The sequence below is a fragment of the Ambystoma mexicanum genome, chromosome 1p, assembly GCF_040938575.1.
Source record: "Ambystoma mexicanum isolate Mex_15411 chromosome 1p, UKY_AmexF1_1, whole genome shotgun sequence".
Taxonomy (NCBI): Eukaryota; Metazoa; Chordata; class Amphibia; order Caudata; family Ambystomatidae; genus Ambystoma; species Ambystoma mexicanum.
This window is the reverse complement of record NC_090921.1, coordinates 571,475,570-571,498,724: the sequence shown is the minus strand read 5'-3', so window position 1 is coordinate 571,498,724 and position 23,155 is coordinate 571,475,570. Positions and strand designations below refer to the sequence as shown.

General features: G+C 48.5%; 1 protein-coding gene across 2 annotated transcripts in view; it reads left to right on the top strand.

Annotated features, from left to right (window-relative positions):
• Positions 1-23,155, top strand: part of AP3D1 (adaptor related protein complex 3 subunit delta 1) — a 2,198,421-nt gene that overhangs the window by 2,016,739 nt on the left and 158,527 nt on the right. For both annotated transcript variants that reach the window (XM_069649511.1, XM_069649512.1), the window contains one exon: positions 1,420-1,505. In XM_069649511.1, the coding sequence (XP_069505612.1) occupies positions 1,420-1,505 (86 nt within the window). The remainder of the gene's footprint in view (positions 1-1,419; positions 1,506-23,155) is intronic.

The window sequence follows — 23,155 nt, the reverse complement described above, 5'->3', positions numbered from 1 at the left end:
AACACCCTGAGACTTTGAGCATGTGGAACAATACTTTCTTCATTACTGATGCCTCAAGAACTGCATTTGCTCCTGTGATGACCACTATTGGATGTACTCGTAGCCTTTCCAAACCATCTAATTTAATCTCTCTAGTTTAGAATACATTGAACTGGCAGTGAGAACCTGATATATGTACTGTCCTTTTTTTATGCAGCACACTGGACAGAGCTAGAGGTGTTAACTTGTTCAACGTTTCCTTTATGATTTCAAGCTGCTTTGTCTTCTTTATTACAACTAGTGTTTATGTTGAAAGAATGCATTATAGTTAAATGAATTGCCAGCATATTGTAAAATTGTCAGGAATGGTAGAGTTTTAGTGCAAGACCGCTTTGTACTGGCTCCATTTCAGTCTGGCCTGGGTGAGATGTATTTTCTGTTCTTGAGGATACATATTGGAGGTTCCGCAATACCAATCGGCTGCTCAGTGATGCAGATCGAAAGCATCATGGTGAAAGCTTTGTTGTAGTAGCAGCCACCTTGCTTTAGTGTTTAAGTTGGGCAGAGGGTTCTTCAATGTTGCTTTTAAGAACTGGTTTTATTTTATGCTCCTTGGTACCCTGATTTGTTTTCCATTTTTGTATTGCATTATACTGTTACTTTGTGTTGTGATCATTATCAGAACTTATGTCTAATAGCAATTTGTGTTCTTATATAGCTCTTCATATTGGATTGCTCTAGCTTTTCAGTGCTGTAGTAACAGGTGCTTGGAGTGTTGATCATGTGAGGATGAAGATCTACGTTGGCCCTGACTTGTGCATGATTCGGTCTTGTGACCTATAGACTGGCATCATGTCAGAGCGCATCCCTGCAATGATTTGTATAGTTAAGGAATGCAACCATGATGCATACGGCGCAGCTATGATGTATTAGGAGCCTTATACATAAACGTTTGAGTCTCCCTGTAGTACTTAATGGCCATCATTCTGACCAGAACTGGCTAATCCAGAAGGTGTGGCATTGCAAATGTGTAGTGTGGATTGTGGTTTTCTTTTTGGGGGAGTTGGGGGGCGGCGAAAGTCCCCACAGGACAAAACATTTGCAAAGCCATACCTGGTGGCTTTGTCAATACTAGTTATATGTGATTTTCCCATAGACAAGGATTTTTGCCAAAGGATACAACTAGCAAATCTCAGTAAATAGTTGTTTGTCCCAATCACGGGGTGATTGTGATGTTTAAAAACAATGATTGTATGACTCAACAGATGGGATTTTAGGGGGCAAAATGATAGTGTCAGCAAGGTGGGGAATGTTCATTTCAAAATGGGAATCTGAACGTTGTACAAACAAACTGCAGTAGTAGTAGTAATCTTTTATAATGTAGGTTTTCATGATCTGATATTTTAAGTGATGTATCACATTTGTGCTTGTTTGTTACAGGATGATGAAGGATCCACCCATGAAAAACTAGATTTCAAATTGCACTTCAGCTGTACCTCGTATCTAATCACAACGCCGTGCTATAGGTAAGTGCAAATGTAGCTCCAGACAACTTAATCCCCAATTTCTGTACTACATAGCCTCATCCTACTCTGTCATGATCACATATATTCCTTGACTTCATGATACTTCCCAAACTTTGAAGCATTCACATTTCACTGCCTCGATTGATCACTCATGGCATACGCATGTGGTTTGGTAGATAGAGAATGTTTTTCTTCTTACTCCACCAGCTACCAATAGAAACACAAAATGTGAAAAAACCTCAACAAAGAATAATCAAATGCTAGAGTAACCTGTTCTGCTTGTGGGATGCCTACCGCGTCTTTATAAATAAAACAACCTTGCTGGTGCTTAAAAGCATATGCGGAAACCCCACATGTGTACCTACCACCAGTCCACACAAACGGAGCAAGAGCCATGGGCAAGAGGCTGTGTGTGTTCATTTAATACACTGTTTCATTTCTTTGTATTTGTTCTCATATATAATGCTTCATGTGAGCTTTAGGTGCTGTATGAACTATGGCAAGAGTTTTCCCCCACCAATCTATGCTCGCTGCTCGGCTTCCAATGGATTCCTTCCCCCGCCCCCTACAGATGCCTCATCTTAGATATGTACCCTCCAGCATCAGTCTGGCTTTAGATTAGTTTGAGCCACCATGGGGGGCTCTGAGGATCTACGTTGGCTCTGCTGTTCATCATTGATGCCCATGTCTTAGCATGTGACCTCCTCTATGGTATATAAGAAGTCTGTTCCTCATAACAATCGCCACACTACCTGAGATGTTGACATCAGCGGTTGCATTGGCCACAGGACCATGAAGGGAGGACGGGGGGGAGGGCTATGAGGGAAAGTGATAGAGGTGGGGGCGAGAGGAGTAAGGAAACTTGTTTGCCAGCTGGACCCAGATCAGGACAGAGGCGCATCAATGAAGACTAAGCAAGCCGAGCACCTCAATTCAGGACAGAGATGAAAACTAACCAACCCCACTAACAATTTCCCTTTCTGCATACACCTCTCAAACTCCAAACCAAAACGCAACCAAAACCTACAGCACAACAAACCGCACAAATTTCACTACATAGTCGACATAGGGCGTGCCAGTAATACTATCCCTAGTGTGATGTCCACTGTACCCATGATCCCTCACGTGTGTAGGACCCTCAGATTGTTTTTTTCCACAATACTTGTCGGAAGCATTGCGTGTAGTTCCCTGGCTTTCAGCCATTTTGCAAAAAATCAATATTTATTTCCCCGTTCTTTGACTCCCACGTCGAGACATCGAAGATGGACGCCGGTCCGAAGAACAAACAACCGTCGAGAGCTGCACGACAAACTTTGGGCCTCGGAATGCCTCTCGCCTCGGCCCTGCAAGGAGGGAGAGTGGGGGGTGGAAACATACTCTGCACTCTTTATTTTCCTACACACACTAGCCCGCTGCCATAAGGTGACATATGGAGAGTACTCCATTTAAATTTTGCCCCAAGTGCAACTGCAAGTACCCTTGGGTTGACAAACACGCCACCTGTAATCTCTGCTTGGCGAGGGACCACCCCGAAGCTAACTGCAGAGCGTGTAAGCTTATTAAAGCAAAAACACTCAAGGACCGCTCCACTAAACGTTGGGCCCACCATGCCAGGCAGCTCGAGGCAATGGAAGCGGTGGGTGCCTTCAGTGATGGCAGCGATGGCGCCCTTTCGGACGGCGAGGGCACAGGGGTGTCGAAAGACACGCAAGTGCTAATCCCCGACCTCAGAGGATTGTCCGCAGGGCAGTTATGGGGAAGATACCCGGCGACATGAGCGCTACCCATTCTTCTTCTACACCTAAGAACACTAAGGCCAACCGAGACTCGACACGCGTGTCGAGTTCTCGGAAGAAAGAGGCACAAAGAGAGCGGTCCACCGAATCAGTGTCCTCTGGGCGTTCCAGGTCAAGATCGCCACATGACACACGGCAGCTGTCTACAGTTGCCAAGAGTGCCTCGCTCCCTAAAGTAACTGAGGTTTGTTCGTCAGGAGACTAATCCGACCTCCATCCTCAAGCCGCACACCAAAGGTCGGCTCCGGCAGCTCGTTCGGCGTCTGCCTCCGAGTCCCGACGTGCGCACTCAAGAGAGAGAGAGAGAGAGTACCCCCGAATCTCGACACCAGGTGTCGAAAGATTCCAAAAAGGCCAAACTGTCAGGGAAACACTCTTCCACTCACGGGAAAGGGGACAAACAGCAGGAAAAGTCTACACATTTAACTTCTGCACCCCAGGTACACAAGGACAAACACAGATCGTCGGGACAAATCTAAGACCCCTGTCACTACACCCAGGCTCACCCACCCACTCCTTACGATATGGGATTAGAAGATGAACCTCAACAGGTGATTGCCATCCCCAGTTCCAGAGAATGGAACATTGAGGACATAGACAGTTTGATGAGGAGAATGTCTTCCTTAGCTAATTTTTATGAGAAAAATCCACAGCATTTTCTTAGCTATACCCCTGACAATGCTACTCCTTCAGGATCCAAGGACCCTCAGCCTCCTAATAAGAGATGTCGGCTTGATACTCCAGCTCAGGGACGGTCTTCAGACCCTTACTATATTCAGCCTTACCAATAGTATGAGGATGACCCAGATGTTATGGTGCTGGACGACCAAACTGGGTCGAGTATTATGGAGATGACGAGGGCCAGAATGAGGAGGTGGAAGACGATGCAGAAGTCTACAATATGGACTCCCCGGTTAGCAAGGAACCACAGGTTACTGACTCACCTATAGATAACCAGCCCCTTCTAAATCGGGTCTTGGCTAAAGCTGCAGAGCACTTCCACATAGATACTCGGGGGCGCAGGAAGAGAGGGACTTTGCAGAGGAGCTAGTGGGGGACAAAAGACCCATTGCTCAAGCCATTCCTATTCTCAAATCAATCCAACGTAGAATTGATCCTTCCCTTCTCACTCCTAATCTCACTCAAGCTGTGAACCCCAGAATTGAGAAGATGTTCAGGTCCGCCCAGTCAGACCCTCTTTACATAAGGGGTCAACTGAAGCCCGACTCCTTGGTAATCACGAACACCAGAAAAGGAGCAGGGACACCTATCATCATCTGAGGCTCCCCCAGACAAGGAGAGCAAAAGAATCTACGGGTTAGGAAGGAAAGTAGCCTCCATTTCCGCTTACCAGGCAAGGATCGCCAACACCACCACTCTGCTGGCAAGCTGTAATTGCCACCAGTGGGAGCAGGTAGCTGCTCTCATTGACCCCGCACCGGAACCACTAAAGGGTCAGTTGGCCCAGATCGTGTCGGAGGGTAGATCCGTGTCTGGTTGCATTCTGAAAACAACCTTTGACGCCACAGATATTGCAGGCCGGCTCATAGCAGAGAGCACTGTCATTAAAAGGCACGCTTGGCTAAGACGGTCGGGGTTTAGACCCCGGCAACCCTTATTGACATGCCAGTGGAACAGAATGTCCTGTTTGGCAAAGCGGTAGAGGATGCACTGAAAAGTGCCAAAGACGTGTATGATACTCTAAAGTCCCTGGGACAATTGACGAATAAGCCCACTAATCAAAGAGGGAATAGTAATTTTCGCGTGAGCGACAGACAAAATTCCCAGAAGGGCTGCAATTATACACAAGGACAGGGTACATCATGGGGTGGCAACCAGCAGACTACCCAAAGTTATGGCAGAGGTAACAAGAGGGGCTGTGGTAGAGGTAGAGGCAGAGGCGGTACGCCTCCCGCAAAGCAGTGACGTTCCATTCAGGGTCCCTTCCCACGCATCCCCAGTAGGGGGGCGCATTTCCAACTTCACCCAAGCATGGGAAGGGATCACATCGGACAGATGGGTGCTGTCCAGTGTCCGCAGGATACTGCATCGAACTGATAGAGCGCTCCCACAAACCACCCTCCACGACAAAAGATACATTCACTTGACCACCAGAAGATCCTCCTTGAGGAAATCGTCAATCTTCTTGCAAAGGACGCGATAGAACTCGTCCCGGGCAACCAGGTAAACAAGGGTATCTATTCAACTTACTTCCGTGTGCCAAAAAAAGATTTGACAATGCGCCCAGTATTAGACTTACGCCCTGCAAACAAGTATGTCAAGCCCCAAAAATTTCACATGACTACTCTCCAAGAAGTAATCCCCCTCCTAAAAAGGGGAATTACATGGAAACATTGGAGATGAAAGATGCCTATTTTAATATTTCCATGTTCCCAGCGCACAGAAGATTCTTGCGCTTCAAGGTGGACGGTCAGCAATACCAGTTCAAGGTGCTGTCCTTCGGTATAGCCTCGGCTCCAAGGGTATTCACCAAGGTACTGGCGGTGGCACACCTACGCAGGGAGGCAATCCCAGTGTACCCTTACCTGGGCGATTGGCTCATCACAGGGGAGACCCCAGTAATTTGCAGATCAAACATCCAAAGAACAATCAACCTCCTCTTCGAATTGGGTTTCTCTATCAACGAGAATAAATCAAGCCTGGTGCCAAGCACCTCCAAGCAGTTCCTAGGAGCTGTACTAAACACTCAAGAGGGGTTGGCCTTTCCATCAGAGGAAAGAATTCGGAATATACTGCTGCAAATTCCTCTATATCAGCCCGGTCGCCAGCTAACGGTGCGCAAAGCGATGCGTTTGCTGGGCATGATGGCGTCATGTATTTACCTGGTCCCCGACGCGTGCCTGCGCATGCGACCCATGCAAGAAAGGTTGGCGAAACAGTGGTCTCAGGCAAGTGGTCAGTGGGACGATCTAGTGGTCGTTTCGCCAATACTTGTACAAAGTCTTCACTGGTGGACAAGAGAGAACCTGTCAAAGGTGAAACCCTTTTACGATCCGGAGGTACAAGCTGTAGTCGCTACAGACGCGTCCCTGTCAGGGTGGGGAGCACACCTCCTCCACCACACAGCTCAGGGTCTCTGGTCTCACACAGTGGCCAAGAATCCGATCAATCTGCTAGAACTCCTGGAAGTCTTCAAACCTTCGAACCCCACCTGTTGAACCTGTCAGTACAGATCCTAACAGACAGTACGACAGCAATGTTTTACATAAACAAACAGGGAGGGACTTGTTCGCCAAATCTGTCCAGGCTTGCCCAGAAAATTTGGACATGGGCACTCATACGGAACATTTACCTGTCATCTCAACATGTTCCAGGGGATCTCAATTCACTAGCAGACACTTTAAGCAGAGATCTCCTCCCAGAAGAACACGAATGGTGTCTACACAGAGAAGTCCTAGAAGACATCTTCTCACAGTGGGGTTTCCCCACTATAGACGTATTCGCCACAAGCGAAAACGGGCAATGCCCAGGATTCGCATCCAGGTTCCCTCAGCCAGACTCAAAGGGGAATGCTCTATGGATGAACTGGTCAGGGATCTTTGCCTACGCTTTTCCACCAACCCCTCTCATGAGGGAGGTGGTCCACAAGATGCACAGGGAATCGATGACACTCATCCTAGTTGCTCCCATGTGGGCGAGGCAACCATGGTTCCCACACCTACGCAGACTAGCAGTGTGCGAACCCATCAGACTCCCTGCTGGTACAACCTACTATCCCAGCACCAAGGTCAGACAGTGCATCCTCAACCCAGCTCAATGAACTTGGCAGCATGGCTCCTGAAGTCATAGAGTTTGGGCATCTCAACTTACCACAGAGGTGCATGGACATCCTAAAGGAATCTAGGAAACCAAACACAAGGCACTGTTATTTTGATAAATGGAAGAGATTCGTTATCTGGTGCCAGAATAAGCAAATTAACCCGGTTGATTGCACTCCTTCCAATATTGTCACCTACATGCTCCACCTGCTGGATGCTGGGTTGGTATTTAACTCACTTAAGGTACACCTGGCGGCGCTGCCAGCCTACACCACCTCCCATAACAAGATTTCGTGGTGGAAAGTACCAGTGGTTAAAGGCTTCATGGGAGGGGTAAAGAGACTCCCCCCAGCCCCCCCCCCCCCCCCAATTTCTAACCCACCACCAGGATGGGACCTTAATGTGGTGCTTGCTAAACTCATGGGCCCACCCTTTGAACCCATGGATAACGCCAGCCTCAAACACCTGACCTATAAAACTGCCTTCTTAGTAGCCAATACATCCATAAGAATGGTCAGTGAAATTCAGGCTCTGTCAGTGCAGGATCCTTTCTTTACTGTTCATAAGGATAAACTAGTTCTACAAACACACCCTAGGTTCTCACCTAAGTTCATTTCAAAATTCCACGTTAACCAGTCCATTGAGCTTCCGGCCTTCTTCCAAGAAGCCAAAAGCTCTCCTGAGGTGAAACTACACACTCTAGATGTGCGAGGAGCGGTCCTCTACTATGTAGACAAGACCAGGCCGCTAAGGAAAACAGATCAGCTGTTTGTCTCAGTAGCTACAGGCAGAGAGGGAGATCGCGTCTCTAAAGGTGCCATCTCTAAGTGGATTGTTAACTGTATCCAGCTGTGTTACTCTCTTTCTGAAAAAACTCTGCCTTTCACGCCAAGAGCCCACTCTACAAGAGGCATTGGGGCCACTCTGGCTTTCATTGCAAATGTACCCCTCAACACCATTTGCAAAGCAGCTACTTGGAGCTCTATTCACACTTTTACTCAGCACTACTGCATTGACACTCATTCCAAGACAGATACTCAAGTGGGACAAGCGGTTCTAAGACACCTGTTTGCACATGACCCTTCTTACATCCCACCCCCTTCTTCTAACACTCCTCGCTAATCTATGCACAGCATGTGATCTAAGCAGATTCCACAAGCCTCAGAAGGGATACGTTACTCACCATAATCGTATGTCTGATGCTTGTATCTGCTTAGATACATGCGACCCACCCTTCCTCCCCTCTGAGAGAAGGCGCATGGATGCTTGTAGTCTTATCTATCTATCTGCTTGGATTATCTGTACTCACGCTACTCATGCTACCTCATGTCAGAAAAAATACAATCTGAGGGACCTAGACGCGTGAGGGATCATGGGTTCAGTGGACGTCACACTAGGGATAGTATTACTGGCACACCCTGTGTCGACGCCCATTTTCGAGTTTCGAAAAACAAACTGTAATACTCCGCAGCTTCCAATAGATGTCCGCCTATGCACAGCATGTGATCCAAGCAGATACAAGCATCAGAAATACGATTACGGTGAGTAATGTATCATATATATATATATATTACATGGCCACAGTAGTGGCCATGTAGTTATGGTTAAGTTGCTGTTTCCATAGAAGAGCACTTTTTGGGTGGCTTAAAACTTCGCTCCCCCTGGACGAATCCACACCAAACTTTGCAAAAACAGTATATGGCCCACTCTGCAAAGTTTGGTGAGGTTTGGTCCAGGGGCGGTGGGGGGGACAAAGTTATAGGGGGGGTCCCAAAAAAATGTTTTTCCTCATAGACTGAATGGGAAAAAAACTTTGCTCACGCCTACAGCTCACACCGTTGGACGGATTTTCACCAAACTTGGACCAGGAGCAGCGGCTTGGTCCCGAAAGCATGCTTTTGCAGATTTGGTGAAAATCTGTCCAGTAGTTTTTTGAAAAATGACCAAAAAGTAGGTCAGAAAAAATTAGTGATATTTGACACACTCCACGGACAGGACAGGGATTGGGCAAGTGGGTTGCGTGGTGTCCCCGGACATGTTACGTGCTTTCCCATTGGCTGCAGTGCAGTGCGTCGTATTTTCAAGACGCCCGCCATCTTTGTTTGTGGTTTGCCTGAGAGCCGAGGAGCGGGATCTGCCGCCTGCTAGTAAGTGTCTTCCTCCCATTCCCCCAACCCCTGCTCATGCCCCGTGTCTCCTTCCTGTCCCCCCCCAACCCTGCTCATGCCCCGGCCCCCGCTCATGTCATCCGCACACGGTGGCCTGCGGAGGGCCGAGGAGCAGGATCTGCCGGCTGCACACTAAGGTTATGTCCGTTTCTCCCTCTCGATCCCCCCCGCTCATCCTCCGTGTCTCTCCTGTTCCCCCACCCTCCGCTCATTCCCCATGTCTCCCCTGTTCCCCCACCCCGCTCATGTCTCCCCTGTTCCCCCAACCCCCGCTCATCACCCGTGCCCCCTCACGATCCCCCCACCCCCCGCTCACGCTCATGCCCCGTGTCTCCCTCTTCTCCCCCCCGCTCATGCCCCGTGTCTCACTCACAATTCCCCCACCCCCGCTCATGCCCTGTGTCTCCCCTGTTCGCCCCCCCCGGTCATGCCACGTGTCTCCCTCCTGTCCCCCCACGCCCCGCTCGTGACCAGTGTCTCCCTCACAATTCCCCCACCCCCGCTCATGCCCTGTGTCTCCCCTGTTCGCCCCCACCCCCCCGGTCATGCCCCGTGTCTCCCCCCTGTTCCCCCCACCCCCCGCTCATGCCCTGTCTCCTCTGTTCCCCCCCACATGCCCTGTCTCCTCTGTTCCCCCCCACCGCTCATGTCCCGTGTCTCCCTCCTGTCCCCTCACCCCCTGCTCATGCCCCGTGTCTCCCTCCTGTCCCCCCGCTCTCCGCCCCATGTCTCCCCTGTTCCCCCCACCCCGCTCATGCCCTGTGTCTCCCTCGTGTTGCCCCCGCCCCGTGTCTGCCCTGTTCCCCCCACGCTCATGCCCTGTCTCCTGTTCCCCCCAAACTCCCGCTCATGCCCTGTCTCCCTCTTCTTCCCCCACCACCTGCTCATGCCGCGTCTCCCTCTTCTTCCCTCACCCCCTGCTCATGCCCCGTGTCTCCCTCCTATCCCCCAACCCCCACTCATGCCTGCCCTGTTCCCCCCACCCCCAGCTCATGCCCCGTGTCTCCCTCGTGTTGCCCCCACCCCTGTTCATGCCCTGTCTCCCCTGTGCCCCCACCCCCGTTCATGCCCTGTGTCTCCTCTGTTCCCCCCACCCCCGCTCATGCCCCGTGTCTCCCTCTTCTTCCCCTGCCCATACCCCATGTCTCCCTCCTGCCCCCCACCCCCGCTCATGCCCCGTGTCTCCCTCGTGTTGTCCCCATCCCCGCTCATGCCCTGTCTCCTCTGTTCCCCTCACCCCCCGCTCATGCCCTGTCTCCCTCTTCTTCCCCCCACCCCCTGCTCATGCCTCGTGTCTCCCTCCTGTCCGCCCCACCCCCGCTCATGCCCTGTGTCTCCCTCGTGTTGCCCCCCCTCATGCCCCATGTCTCCCCTGTTTCCCCCACCCCCCTCATGCCCTGTGTCTCCTCTGTTCCCCCACCCCCTGCTCATGCCCCGTCTCCCTCTTCTTCCCCCACCCCCTGCTCATGCCCGGTGTCTCCCTCCTGTCCCTCCCCACACCCCGCTCATGCCCCGTGTCTACCTCTTGTTCCTCCCCACCCCCCGCTCATGCCCCTTGACTGCCCTGTTCCCCCACCCCCCACTCATGCCCTGTCTCCCTTGTTCCCCCCACCCCCTGCTCATGCCGTTTCCTCTGTTCTCCCCAACCCCCCGCTCATGCCCTGTCTCCCTCCTGTCCCTCCCACCCCCTGCTCATGCCCCGTGTCTCCCTCCTGTCCGCCCCACCCCCGCTCATGCCCTGTGTCTCCCTCGTGTTGCCCCCGCTCATGCCCCATGTCTCCCCTGTTTCCCCCACCCCCCTCATGCCCTGTGTCTCCTCTGTTCCCCCACCCCCCGCTCATGCCCCGTCTCCCTCTTCTTCCCCCACCCCCTGCTCATGCCCGGTGTCTCCCTCCTGTCCCTCCCCACACCCCGCTCATGCCCCGTGTCTACCTCTTGTTCCTCCCCACCCCCCGCTCATGCCCCTTGACTGCCCTGTTCCCCCACCCCCCACTCATGCCCTGTCTCCCTTGTTCCCCCACCCCCTGCTCATGCCGTTTCCTCTGTTCTCCCCAACCCCCCGCTCATGCCCTGTCTCCCTCCTGTCCCTCCCACCCCCTGCTCATGCCCCGTGTCTCCCTCCTGTCCCCCCCACCCCCCGCTCATGCCCCGTGTCTGCCCTGTTCCCCCCCCACCCCCCGCTCATGCCCTGTTGTGTTCTCTTTATACACCCCGCCTTCCCTTATCATGGTGGTCATCGTGGTAAGAGATTTTTCTTCCTACACCGGTCCGGTTTGGGAAAAAAATCATTTTTTTTTTTTACCACCCGGGGTTCCCACTTTGAGGACCTAAGATGCTAGTGGTCTTCATCAATTGAAAAGGATGTTATGGTGATGTTGCACTAATGAAAACCTATGTAATTCAGTAAAAATACAATGTTACAGGGACGTTATGGTTAAGTTGCGCTACTAAAAACCGATGAAATTCAGTGAAAAAACTTTGTAAAAGGGACGTTATGGTTAAGTTGTGGTACTAAAAACCTATGAAATTCAGTGAAAAAAACTTTGTTAAAGGGACGTTATGGTTAAGTTGTGGTACTAAAAACCTATGAAATTCAGTGATAAAAACTTTGTTAAAGGGACGTTATGGTTCCAAGTAAAACCGAAAAACCCTTGAAATTCGCCAGTTATGGTAAGCTAAGCAACCATAACTCGCGCCACCACATTGCACTGCTAAGACTAACACCCACGACATCACTGATGACATCACATGTCTGGCTCACTCTTTTTTTCTTTTGCTGACATATCTAGGCCACATGGTTTTCTTCAGTAACAGTCAGAAACTAAAAATTTTATTTTATTTGTAGACGTATCCTTCAAGTAGGTTCTTAGAGTAATTACCTTAGAGTCCAGTCACATCATATGAAACATATACACACGGGAAGACACAAGCCTGAAAGACAGCAATACTTTTGTGCATAAAGATAATCAATAGACTTATCAGCACTTTCTGATAGTTCTGTTGTTTTTTATGGTTGTACTTTCCCTGTATATGGTCATATTTGTATACATTGTACTCACACTACTTTCCTTAGAGTCCAATCACATCAAGTGATACATATACGTAGGGTAAATAGCAGCTTTGAAACAGAGCAATCATTTATTTGCATGAAAATAATCAGTTAAGTTATTAATTGTTTCTGCTACTACTTGTGCTTTTTTGCTAACTTCACTTTCCCTGTATATACCCATATTGGTATGTGTTCTTGTCTCTTTGTGTTTTGTCTATAGTAATGCAATTATGTAATACATGAGTTTTATTACCTACTTATTACATATTTCACAGTACACAAATCTATTAAGAAAGCAATTATCATTTCATTATTCAACATATTAACATTACAAATATCATACCTTCATCTTGTACGCTGCACACAATGCTATGTTTCTGCATGAGTAGCTTAGTATACTAGATAGAACCCCATAATAGAATGCTATTTATATCAACGCATCGTTCAATGCACTAATTAGGTTATGATATTTATTGCAATGATCCTTGACACTTTTTTCGCAACATTATAATAAGAATCTCTTGTACACATATTTCATGAAAAGTACATACACATGTGATGTCATCAATGACATTTGTGATGTCATCTTTGATGTCGTGGGTGTTAGTCTTAGCAGTGCACGGTGGTGGCGCGAGTTATGGTTGCTTAGCTTACCATAACTGGCGAATTTCAAGGGTTTTTCGGTTTTACTTGGAACCACAACGTCCCTTTAACAAAGTTTTAGAACCTTGGCTGGGGTGCTCTGTGCTTCTACTCTGCCAAATAGAGGGCTGGAGTACAGATAGCCCCCTCCAGCCTTTACAGGGAGACATTTGGGTAGCGACCTCAAAGGCAAGGGCTCGCCGATGGGGAGAAGTGATGAGATCCAGTCTTATTTGCTGTGTGTTGTTTGCAGAAGTGGTGTCAGTCAATGTTGAACCTTTGGGACTTGGCTCAGGTGGCCAACTGGGGTGTGAAGCCCTTCAGGTGCATAGATAGCCTGGTCTGGATGTGAGGGTTTTTGGTTTTGTTGGTCAGCAGTAGGAATTCTGTCTTGGAGGGGAAGGTGCCTTGAGTTAGAGAGATGTTGGTGATTGTCAGGTAGGGGAGGAGTGCTTCAGTCGGAAGGGTCTTAAGTATGAAGGCAGAGAGAATGTTTTCCACATTCAATGTAGCCTTGAGGGATGCTAGGGTGGAATTAAGGTCTTCCATAGTGAGCATCTTGACAAATCTGCAGTTGTGGTTTTGCGAGATGGGATGTGTAGTGTCCTGTTAGTTGTAGTGTTGGCACCTGTGTTGGTGGATCATGCTGATCTTGTTGATGAAGAAAGAGTTAAAGGTGGTGGATTTTTTGATGGAGGGCGGTAAAGTGGGCCGTTCAGTGGGTTGATACAGTGCTTGATTGTCTGAAGCGAGCTCTGCTTTCATTGTTGGCCTTGGCTATAGTGTTTTCATAGTAGTTGGCCTTAGCAGTAGTGATCATATGTTTGCGTGTAGCACAGAGTTCCTTGAGTAGGGTGTGGTCTGATGTGTTGCAGGATTTTTGCCAAGTCTTTTGTGGTTTTTCTGATGGTTGATTTGTTGAAAAAGAGTTCTTGAGTCTACCAGGGAGCAGAAGGTTAAGGCTTGAAGGTGTGTTGTTTCACTGGGTCATGGAGGTTCATGTTGATTGTGTGGGAGGTGTTGAGTTCTTGGAGAAGCGAGTCACAGTCCTTGTTTTTCAGATGTACATCAGCTGTGTGCAATAGTTTGGTGAGGTCTCCTATTATAGCCTCCACAGGAAAGTTGTTGAATGAACTGAATGCTTGTTTGCTGGGTTTCTGATGAGTTTGCATGACTGTGTGGTGTGACTAATGTCAAAGGGGATTGCCAGAGAGTCTGAACTGTCGAGCCGGATTGGCAAACGGAGATGGAGGATGGGCAGGGTGGCAGTGATGAGGTTGAAGATATTATCTTTCCTATGAGTTGGGTCTTTCGTGTGCTGTGTGAGGTTTAGAGTGTTGAGTAGGCAGTAGAGATCTTCCTTCATTGACTTGGTTACTGGGTTGCCAGGAATGTTGAAGTCACTGAGGAAGATGTTGTTGGCATTCGTGAGACACATAATGCGGACCAAGCCCGTGAAGTCTTTGATGAAGGCAGTGTTGGGTTTGGGTAGTCTGCAGATGAGGTGAAAATTGACTGACCCCATTGGGGGAGAGGTAAGTTTCATGAAAGGTTTTTGTAAAAGCCAATGGTGGTGATGTCTAGTTGAGTGCATGGCCATGATACCTTGCGAATGAGGGCATAGCCTCATACGGTCTTGTTTCAGCAGGCTTGCTGCAGAATTCTCTAGCCATTGGGGATGAGTGCATCTAGGATGTGGGGGGGGGGGGGGGTGATCCAGGTCTCAGTAATGAATATGGTGTCCAAGTCATTTGTGGTGATGAAGTCAGGGATGTCTGCTGCATGGTTGTTTACATTGGTGAGCATTTGCAAGCATCAGTTTTCGTGCAATGGTGGATGATGGGTGCTGATGGGTAATATGGGGATGTGGGTACGATTGTTGAGATGTGCTGGCGAGTGGCGTCGTTGGCAGTGAGGGGTGATGGTATGCGCTCGGCTGTTGGCAGAGGGGTGAAACACAGTTGAGGGAGCTTACCCGAAGTTAGAGGAGCAGGATTCTGGACCTGTGTCCTCCCAGTCCAAACAGGTATTGGCCTTTGCTTCAGACACCTAAGAGTTAGGAAAGTGGCAGGGCTAAGCATGTGTGTGGAGACTAGGTCACGTTACCAAGATCCACTTGCACCTGCTCACCAACTGCAAAGGAAAAAAGGCTACCTGGAATGTGCAAACACTGGTGAAAGGCAAAGCAACTGAGGGGGTAGGTCCTGGTACGTTACCAGCAGCCTCCACAATGCTGTCTGCCAGGAGCTGGCCTGTAGTCCTTAAGTAGCTGCCTGAAATGTGTGAAAACTGGTGGTGAGTGGAATAGCTGAATGGAAGGGCCTGGTCCCATGGCCAGCAGTCGCCTCAAAGCAATAAGGCCGAACTGAGGAGGAAGGAGGCACTATTGTGTAAAACACTTAACACTTAACAGAACTAGTAAGTAAAAAGGCCCACACAAGTAAGTATAAAAATAGCACTAATGTATTACAGTACTGCACTAAGACACACTTTAAAGGTAAGTGAACAATACAAATATGTACAGTCCACAGTTGGCTAACCCACTATGGGGTACACACTATTTCTGTACACAAGCAGTTATTCAGACAAATGCAGTCACCAAAGTTGTTGAGATGGATGATACACACGCATCAGAGCATAGATCCTATACTTATAAGGCATTGAGCATCATATACCTAATCTCCAGATGTCCATACCTAGTCTACATAAAATCTCTGTGCACCATAAAGGTTTCTGAGAGACAAGGTGAGTAGTATAGGAGAGGCTACTCAGCCAGGGTAAGTGTAACACTGAAAACCATGCCGAGCAAAAGCAATAGCCAAAATAGGAACATAAGTCTTACGTCAGTTTGTAGGGATCAGAAAAGCAACTACCACCCATGAATTGACGTATGCATCGCTTGCATTGGCCCGCGGCTGGGTCAGGAGGCACCAGGCAGCTGGACTTCGGCTTCCAGTAGGCTCGTCTCGTGGTTGGGAACAGTACAGCGGATTACCAGTGTCCCAACATAACCCGAAGAAATGTCTGCGATGAGTTCCAGCTATTAAAACAGGCAAAAGTCCTTGTTAGAAATCACCACTGGATCTGAGCATGATGAAAATATGCAATGGTGGCCTCTTCTATGAACGAAGAAAGGGGATGGTCTTTCCTGTCAAAGAGAAGGTCAAATTGCACAATGTGGTGGTATTGACCAATGCTCGTTTCTGCTGTAGCCCTCAGAAGTCCCTTGGTCTTCTGTCTTCTCTGAAAGTGTGTTGACCACATTTGCCTGCTGATCCGCCAGGGTCTGCCATGTGCAGGGAACTCCATCCTACTGGATCCACTTCTGGTATTGATTCCACATCTGGTGGTGGATCCCACTCCTGTGAAGCACAATAGTTTTTCTTTTGGGCAATTGGGGATGTTGTTGGCTCGGGTATCTATCCATGGGTGACTGGATCCTGTATTTCGACATTTAAAATGAAGCTGTTACTACTTACTGGGTTGTTTGCCCTCTGGTAACTGTCCTTAAGGCAGCACACACTGTAAGTTCTTACCTCTTAGCCAGTGGGTTATTCAAGATATTTGCTTTCAGGGGTCCCTGTGTTTTTGTCGGGTTCTGCAGGTCCCCTTAATACTGCATTTAATTTCGGGCGTAATCGTACTCTGCTTTTCTACTTCTTGAGCTGCTGGGTCTTGAACCCTCTATGGGAATCTCTTCTTCTGAGTCTCCACTGGTGACCCCTCAGATTGATTGCTTTCTTATGGGTACCTGTAGAAAGAAACTTGATTTTTCAACTATGGAACTCCTACAGGTGACACTGCAAGGTACTTACGTGTACTGCAGTATTTTCCTGGGGTTGTTGGGGCTTCCCCTGATTTATTAGGGACTTTTAAATCTTTGTATTACACTGCCTAGAATATACATTGTGTCACTGCGTTACTACTATTCCCCTCCTTGGAGTTTAATATGTCCTTCTGGGCTTGAGGGACTGTCTTCTTAAAATATATCCTGGACTTTGGTAAGCTCTTCTGGCTGTGTTGGACATTGTGGCCCCTCTTTCCCCCCCCGTGCGCTCCATCTACGTGCTATATGCATATTTATTATGTGTAATAATTTATTTAGAATGTAGTATGAAATCTGTGCTAAAGTCTGTTTGGTTGCCTTGGACCTGGAACACGAGAATCATTACTGTGTGTAATATTGTCTAGAGGTCTTTTTCTTAACTTCTCTCTGAAAGCTATATGTATAGTGCCTACCATTAGGTAGGGTGCTTACATTTTAGGTTACGGAGTGAGTTAGGCCTTTACTGGCCATTTACTGTTTTTTTATCTACACCATACTCTTCTGTGTGTTCTGTGTAACTGGAGTACTTCTTTTTCCCAGAATCAATATTTGTTGTGTGACCTTATAATAAACTGTTTGTTTTCAGTATACCAGTGTGGTGTATTCTTGTGGGGTGTCTGCAGAGATTAATTGTACCTCCATGATCACCTTCTTCCCTCCTAAAGTTAAACCTAACTACTCTGCTACGATTAGAGAGGCTGGTCTTTCCTTTTTGGTGACACACATGTTATGTTATTTGGCATTTGTATAGTGCTCTATATATCATTGGTATGACCTCAAAGCGCTGGTGGGTTGAATGCCCTTGGGGACAGTAGTCCAGGTCAGTCAAGAGAGTAAGGTGTCATAGGACGCTTGCGTGCAGCGATTATGTACGCAGCTGATGCGATTGCTTGATGGTGGCTGCATCCTAGCATTAGGTGTGGTGGTATTTGATATCAGTTGAATGTGTGCAGTCTGGAGGTTGATCACCAACCTGGGTTCTGGCTGTGTTAGGCCTGTGTAGGACGCTTATGTGTGCAGCTATGCCGATTTTCGTGGGCTATAGCTGCGTTTTATCATAATGTTGAGGTGTTCATGTAGTATTGTTCGTATGTGGGCAGCGAGGCTGAATTTGATCGAGGAGTGTAGCTGCGCTCCATTGTGTGTTTGGTGTAGAGTAGACAGTGAGCATAGTAATAGGAGAGGTGAGTGTCTGGATGTAGGTTTAGATCTAATGAACTCACTATTCTGGATTTCAATTGCGCATTTGGGATTGCTGTGTTCAGAGTGAATTTATTAGTGACTTTATAGGCACATTCAGTGGCGTCTTTGCTCGGTATCTCTTTGAAAAATTGTCAGCAGGTTCCAAGGTCTCTGCAGCCTTAGATGGTCTTAATCAGCATTATGGAAAGAGCCAGGCTTTTAGAGCGTTGCGGAAGACCATATACTCTTGGGTGTGTCGAATATGTGGGGGGGGGGGGGTGAGTACCACAGAGTTGGGGCCAAGGTCGGATCCTCGAATCCTGACAGAATTAGAGGTTGGAATCACTAGAAAGGGAGCAGTGCTTGATCTTAGGGTGCGAGATGGGAGGTAGGGTTTTATCTTCTCTTGTAGATACGTTGGGCCGGTCTTGTGCACTGCTCGGTGGGTAATGTATAGGGTATTGAAGGTGGCCCTTTGTCCGACTGGGAGCCAGTCAAGGGCGCAGACAGCGGGTGAGATGTGGTCTCTGTGTCCCAGGGTGAGGAGTTTGGCAGTACCGTTTTGGGCTCTTTGGAGTTTGTTCAGTTGGTATGCCGGTGCTCCCAACTATAAGGAGTTGGCATAGTCCAGTCTCAACATGACAATAGACATAAAAGTGGTGCGTCTGTTGGGGTATGAGAGGTAAGGAAAATGCATCTAAGAATTTTGAGGTGGTAGTGACAGCATTTTGAAACACTATTGATCTGACGGGAGAGGGTTAGGCCTGAGTCCATAGTGCAGCCTAGGTTTTTGACTATATTGGAAGGAGGGGAGGTTGGGCAGAGGGAGGGGGCAAGACTAGTGACTAGTAGCAGTTATTCATATTTGTTAAACAGCCTGGTTTTAACAAGGTTTCTGAAGGTCATGTAGGTATGCTAATTTCTGATGTTGGGAGGACGCGAGTTCCAGAGTGAAGGAGCAGTAACAAGGACGCTTGCGCCTACTGTGGCAGTCTGATCCTTGTCTTTTTTCTGGCATCGCAGCATTCTGCAATATCTCAAAGCGCTATGATTCATCCTGAAGGCAGCCCACTAGCGCTGTGCAGAACAAAAAAATGAAGACACGTCCTTGAGCCTCCCCTCCGCCAAGATGAGTTATCCTCTGCCCCCAACCCACATGTTCTGCAGCACTCTCACATCCCCTCACCGGTTTCTCTCAATGCTGCCAACTATTACACTCACATTCAACTCAAGTGCATCCAACTGGGTCGTCCCCGTTTGGGATGTGAAAGCTCGGATTTTAACCACATGGACATGGTCCCTTAACCCAACAAACTTCTGTAGCAGCATAATGCCCGATTTCTATTTAAAAAAAAAAAACATTTAAACCTAGATCCTCATCCAAGCACTTCTGTGATAAAGGGTGAGTGTAGGCAAGTTAGAGCTGCAAGGAAAGCCTGTGGTGAAGTAGAGAGCGCCCCGGGTATCCTAAAGCATCTCTAAATGTTGCTCGGACATAACATCCGATGTCTTAAAAAAGAACAAATAACATAACAGACATTAACAGCATTGTGCACAAGTGATGCTATGCAGGAGAATGGAAGAAAACTGCTTCCTGCAGAGAGGGAGGCATGGAGGGTGAAGAACATGAAAGCGAAAGGGGTACAGCTAGTACCCCGGAAGTGTTCCCATTGCTACCTACCATTGTCATTGCACTCCAGTACTGTGTAAATAAAACAAGACTCTGAATCTCCCTGAAAATGCCATTACCTATTCAAAACGTCCTGATAGAAATAAGAACCCGAAAATGAACCCAAAATGGATTATAGATTCCTCCAAATGTAACCAACAGTAAAAAAATAAATTTGACATATTAACATTCCATTGTTCACACATGTAAGCGTTCAGTGTTTAGTGTCCTTATACTTCCATATGTATTTTGACTTTGAATAATTGTGCGAGTGTGAGGCTGAAGCATTTGTGACTTTCGGGGGACAAACATCAGATGCCAAGAGCAACCACTGGATGCAAACGCACACCACGAGATAAAGGGGTTCTCTAAGCGTAGCATATGGCATTGCAGAATCTTCCAGCACTATACAGTGCAAATCAATGATAACAGTATAAAAGGGTGGATGGCAAACTCGGCAGCATTAGTCTTCTGCTACCGTCTGAAGGAAACACTTTCTTTAAACATTTGTACAGCTCCCAGCAGAGAATAAGGAAATGAGACCAGAGCTGGGCAGTGACTGGAGCCAGGCTGCTAGGGACCACTACGGGCCTTACTGCTCGGCTGTGGAATAATGGGCTTCTACTGGAGCTCAGCTTTTTCCCCCTTCCAGCCTCTTTTCTCCACTGCTCTGACAAATGTCTATTTCTATCCAGCCTTTATCCAAACTAAATCCTTCCACTATTAGGTTAGGTTAGTATACCGCGCTCACCAGAGAGTTGTGCAAAATCCCCCTAACAGTCAGAGTCCATCTTTGTCATCATAACCTAAAGTTTCATTTCTTTGATCCTAAGCTCCTCCTTTTTCAAGTCATGTGGCCTCCGCTCTAGAAGTATTGACGGGAGTTTGAGAAACTCTCTCATGAGAAGCACTTGTACACTACTGTTTGCTTGCAACAACTACAGGACTGTACACCACTACTAGCAAGTAAAGCACTCTTTCTAGATACCTGATGATCCATCAATTTCTGTACTAGTTCACCTTTGATACCACACATTGGTAGGCCCTTTTCTGAACAAAACCTGTTCAACTAATCGTCTATGCGCATTGAATGGGTCTCAGATGGATATGTTTTCATTATATATAATAGGGTAAGTAACCTTTACAGGCCTAAAACTTCTAAAGCTCAATTGTATGTGTAAAGGGAACTATCTGATCGTTCCAGTGAATCCCACTGCAGAGCACAATATGTAAGATAGATTTTCAGAATAAACTCTGAGAATAGATTGAGAGCCCATAGGGACAAGACACAGATGTCCAGCCAAACTCAATCAAGATAGGGTAGTATAGCCGTTGGGCATATGCACAGTAGGGTGTGAGAGTGGACTAGAGCTAAAACGAGGCACATACAGACCACTCTAATAATTCAAGTTAGACAGTTGATGTACACAAATATACAATTATTTATTAGGTCTTTCAATGCACTCTAAGCAATGAAAACATCTGATAAGTATTGTCCCACAATTATTTCTCCAGCATGGGGTGTTGCGGATGGGATTCAAATACTCATGAATATTCCCTGTCGACAGACTGGGAATCCTCGGTAAAGAAAAAATCAGTTTCAGTTTCACTTCTGAACTGTCTTTCTCCTAACAATCAATCACTGATCTCTGGGTCATACTGCCCCCAGCCAATGACTGCCCTCTAGCTAAGCCCCTCCTCTGGCAGCCATCTTCAGATTTTTACTGCACGTTCGAGTGGTGGAAGTCCTCGTGATTAGCTCTCAGGCTTTTTACTGCGTTTTGCGCTTTTTCTTAGAGTTTACTCTATTTTTCCGGTCAATTGAGCCTCAAGCTCCATCGATCCATCATCCGATTAACAGGGACCCGTTTTTGGACTTTCAACGCCCCTCAAGGGCGAGATTTAGTTGAGTTTGCTTCTTGGAGGATTCCAGAAGATTCGTTGTGGCCTACACTGTGTGGTCACGGCAGAGGAAAAAGTAGACTTGATGCCTCTGTTCAAGGTTTGCCCAGGATGCGGCCTACGGAACATCTACTCAGACGATGGGCACTCCCTGTGCCTCTACTGCCCGCATTTGGACCAAACTCACGTGGAGGATGACTGCGTTTTGCAAGGAGATGGTTACCCCCCCACCATGAAGGATCAGCGCAGACGTCTGACCGAGTGGCTCCAGTCTAAGGCTTCTGCTACGGGTAAATCCCGGCAGCATTCCTCCCCCAGCCACAAGAAGAAACCTGAGCGGTCTTCTAAGACCTTTTTAGGGCACACCAGCGACGGGTGTCCAACATAAGGCTAAGCACTGCGAGTCCGCGGTCACCGGTAGCGCTGTTGCGACGGGCTCCCCGGCGGCCAGGACCAGCACAGTGTCTCCAGCACCTTCGACCACGAGCCAACGCGCTGGTTCGGTGAAGAAGAGGAAGTCGGACCACCCGGGTAAGTTTCTGGAGAAGCTCCGGACGGGCCATACCCCCAAGGTGAAGGCCTCGAGCTCGACCAAGGTTGTGGAGGCCCAGATTCACAGGGCGAAGCCTTCCATTGAAGGAGTGGTGGCGTCCCTAGAGAAGCCCGCGGATCTGGGTTTGCACGCTACGGCCATCAAGGAAAGAGTTTTCCTGCCTGCTAGGAGGGAACCGTCTTTTCTGCCCTTGGAGAAGACACCGGAAAAGGCAATGCACATCATCTCCCCAAAACAGTCTCCCCTGGTCGCAGAGAAGGGGGAGGGGGGAGCATGGTAGTCCTGCATGGTACGGACATCTTCTCTGAGGATCTTTCTGCTCTCCAGACCATTTTGGAAGAGCAGTTCGGAGAGGCCAAGTCCTGCGGGAGGGACTCCGACGAGGAAGATGTCAAGAGTGGCAACGAGACTGACAAGGAGCAGGAGGGCATGGAGGATTTGGAGGACCCTATGCCGCCGTTGCTTCCACCTCCGCCACCACTTAAACCCCCAGCAGACATTTCGGTGGACATTCTCCAGGCACTGCACACCTTGTGCTCGGAGATCCGGACGAGGATGCCCCTTATGCCGGCGGGAGTCCCCGCGGCACCTAGGCCATCAGGCGAGCCCCCTGCCAAGAGGAGGAGAGTTCACCCTCCACCGCCTTGTCACCCTTCGCGTCCCTCACCTCCACCGAGGGAGTATACGGACAGCGACGGCGGGTTAGGAGACCTCCCGTCTCTGCCACCCAGAGCCTCACCGCCCGATGAGATAGGCTCGTTCCATGCCATGATATCTAGGGCCTCTGAACTGTTTCTAGTGACCCCAGAGGAAAAGAAGAAAGAAAGTTTCCTGTACCAACGCCACAAGGCTAAGAGGATGACCATACTTACGATCCCGCTATTGGACATTTGGGACAAGGGACTGTCCCTTATGAAGAACCCGTCCTCTGCCCTGGCGAAGAGGGACTGTTATGAGAAAAAGTACAGGGTGCTGGACTCTGCACCCAATTGTTTGAGGTCCCAGCCTTCCCTGGATTCGGTTGTCTCGGCGGCAGAGAGGAAGAAATCTTCTGGCTCTTCTGCATCAACAACGTCCTCCGCAC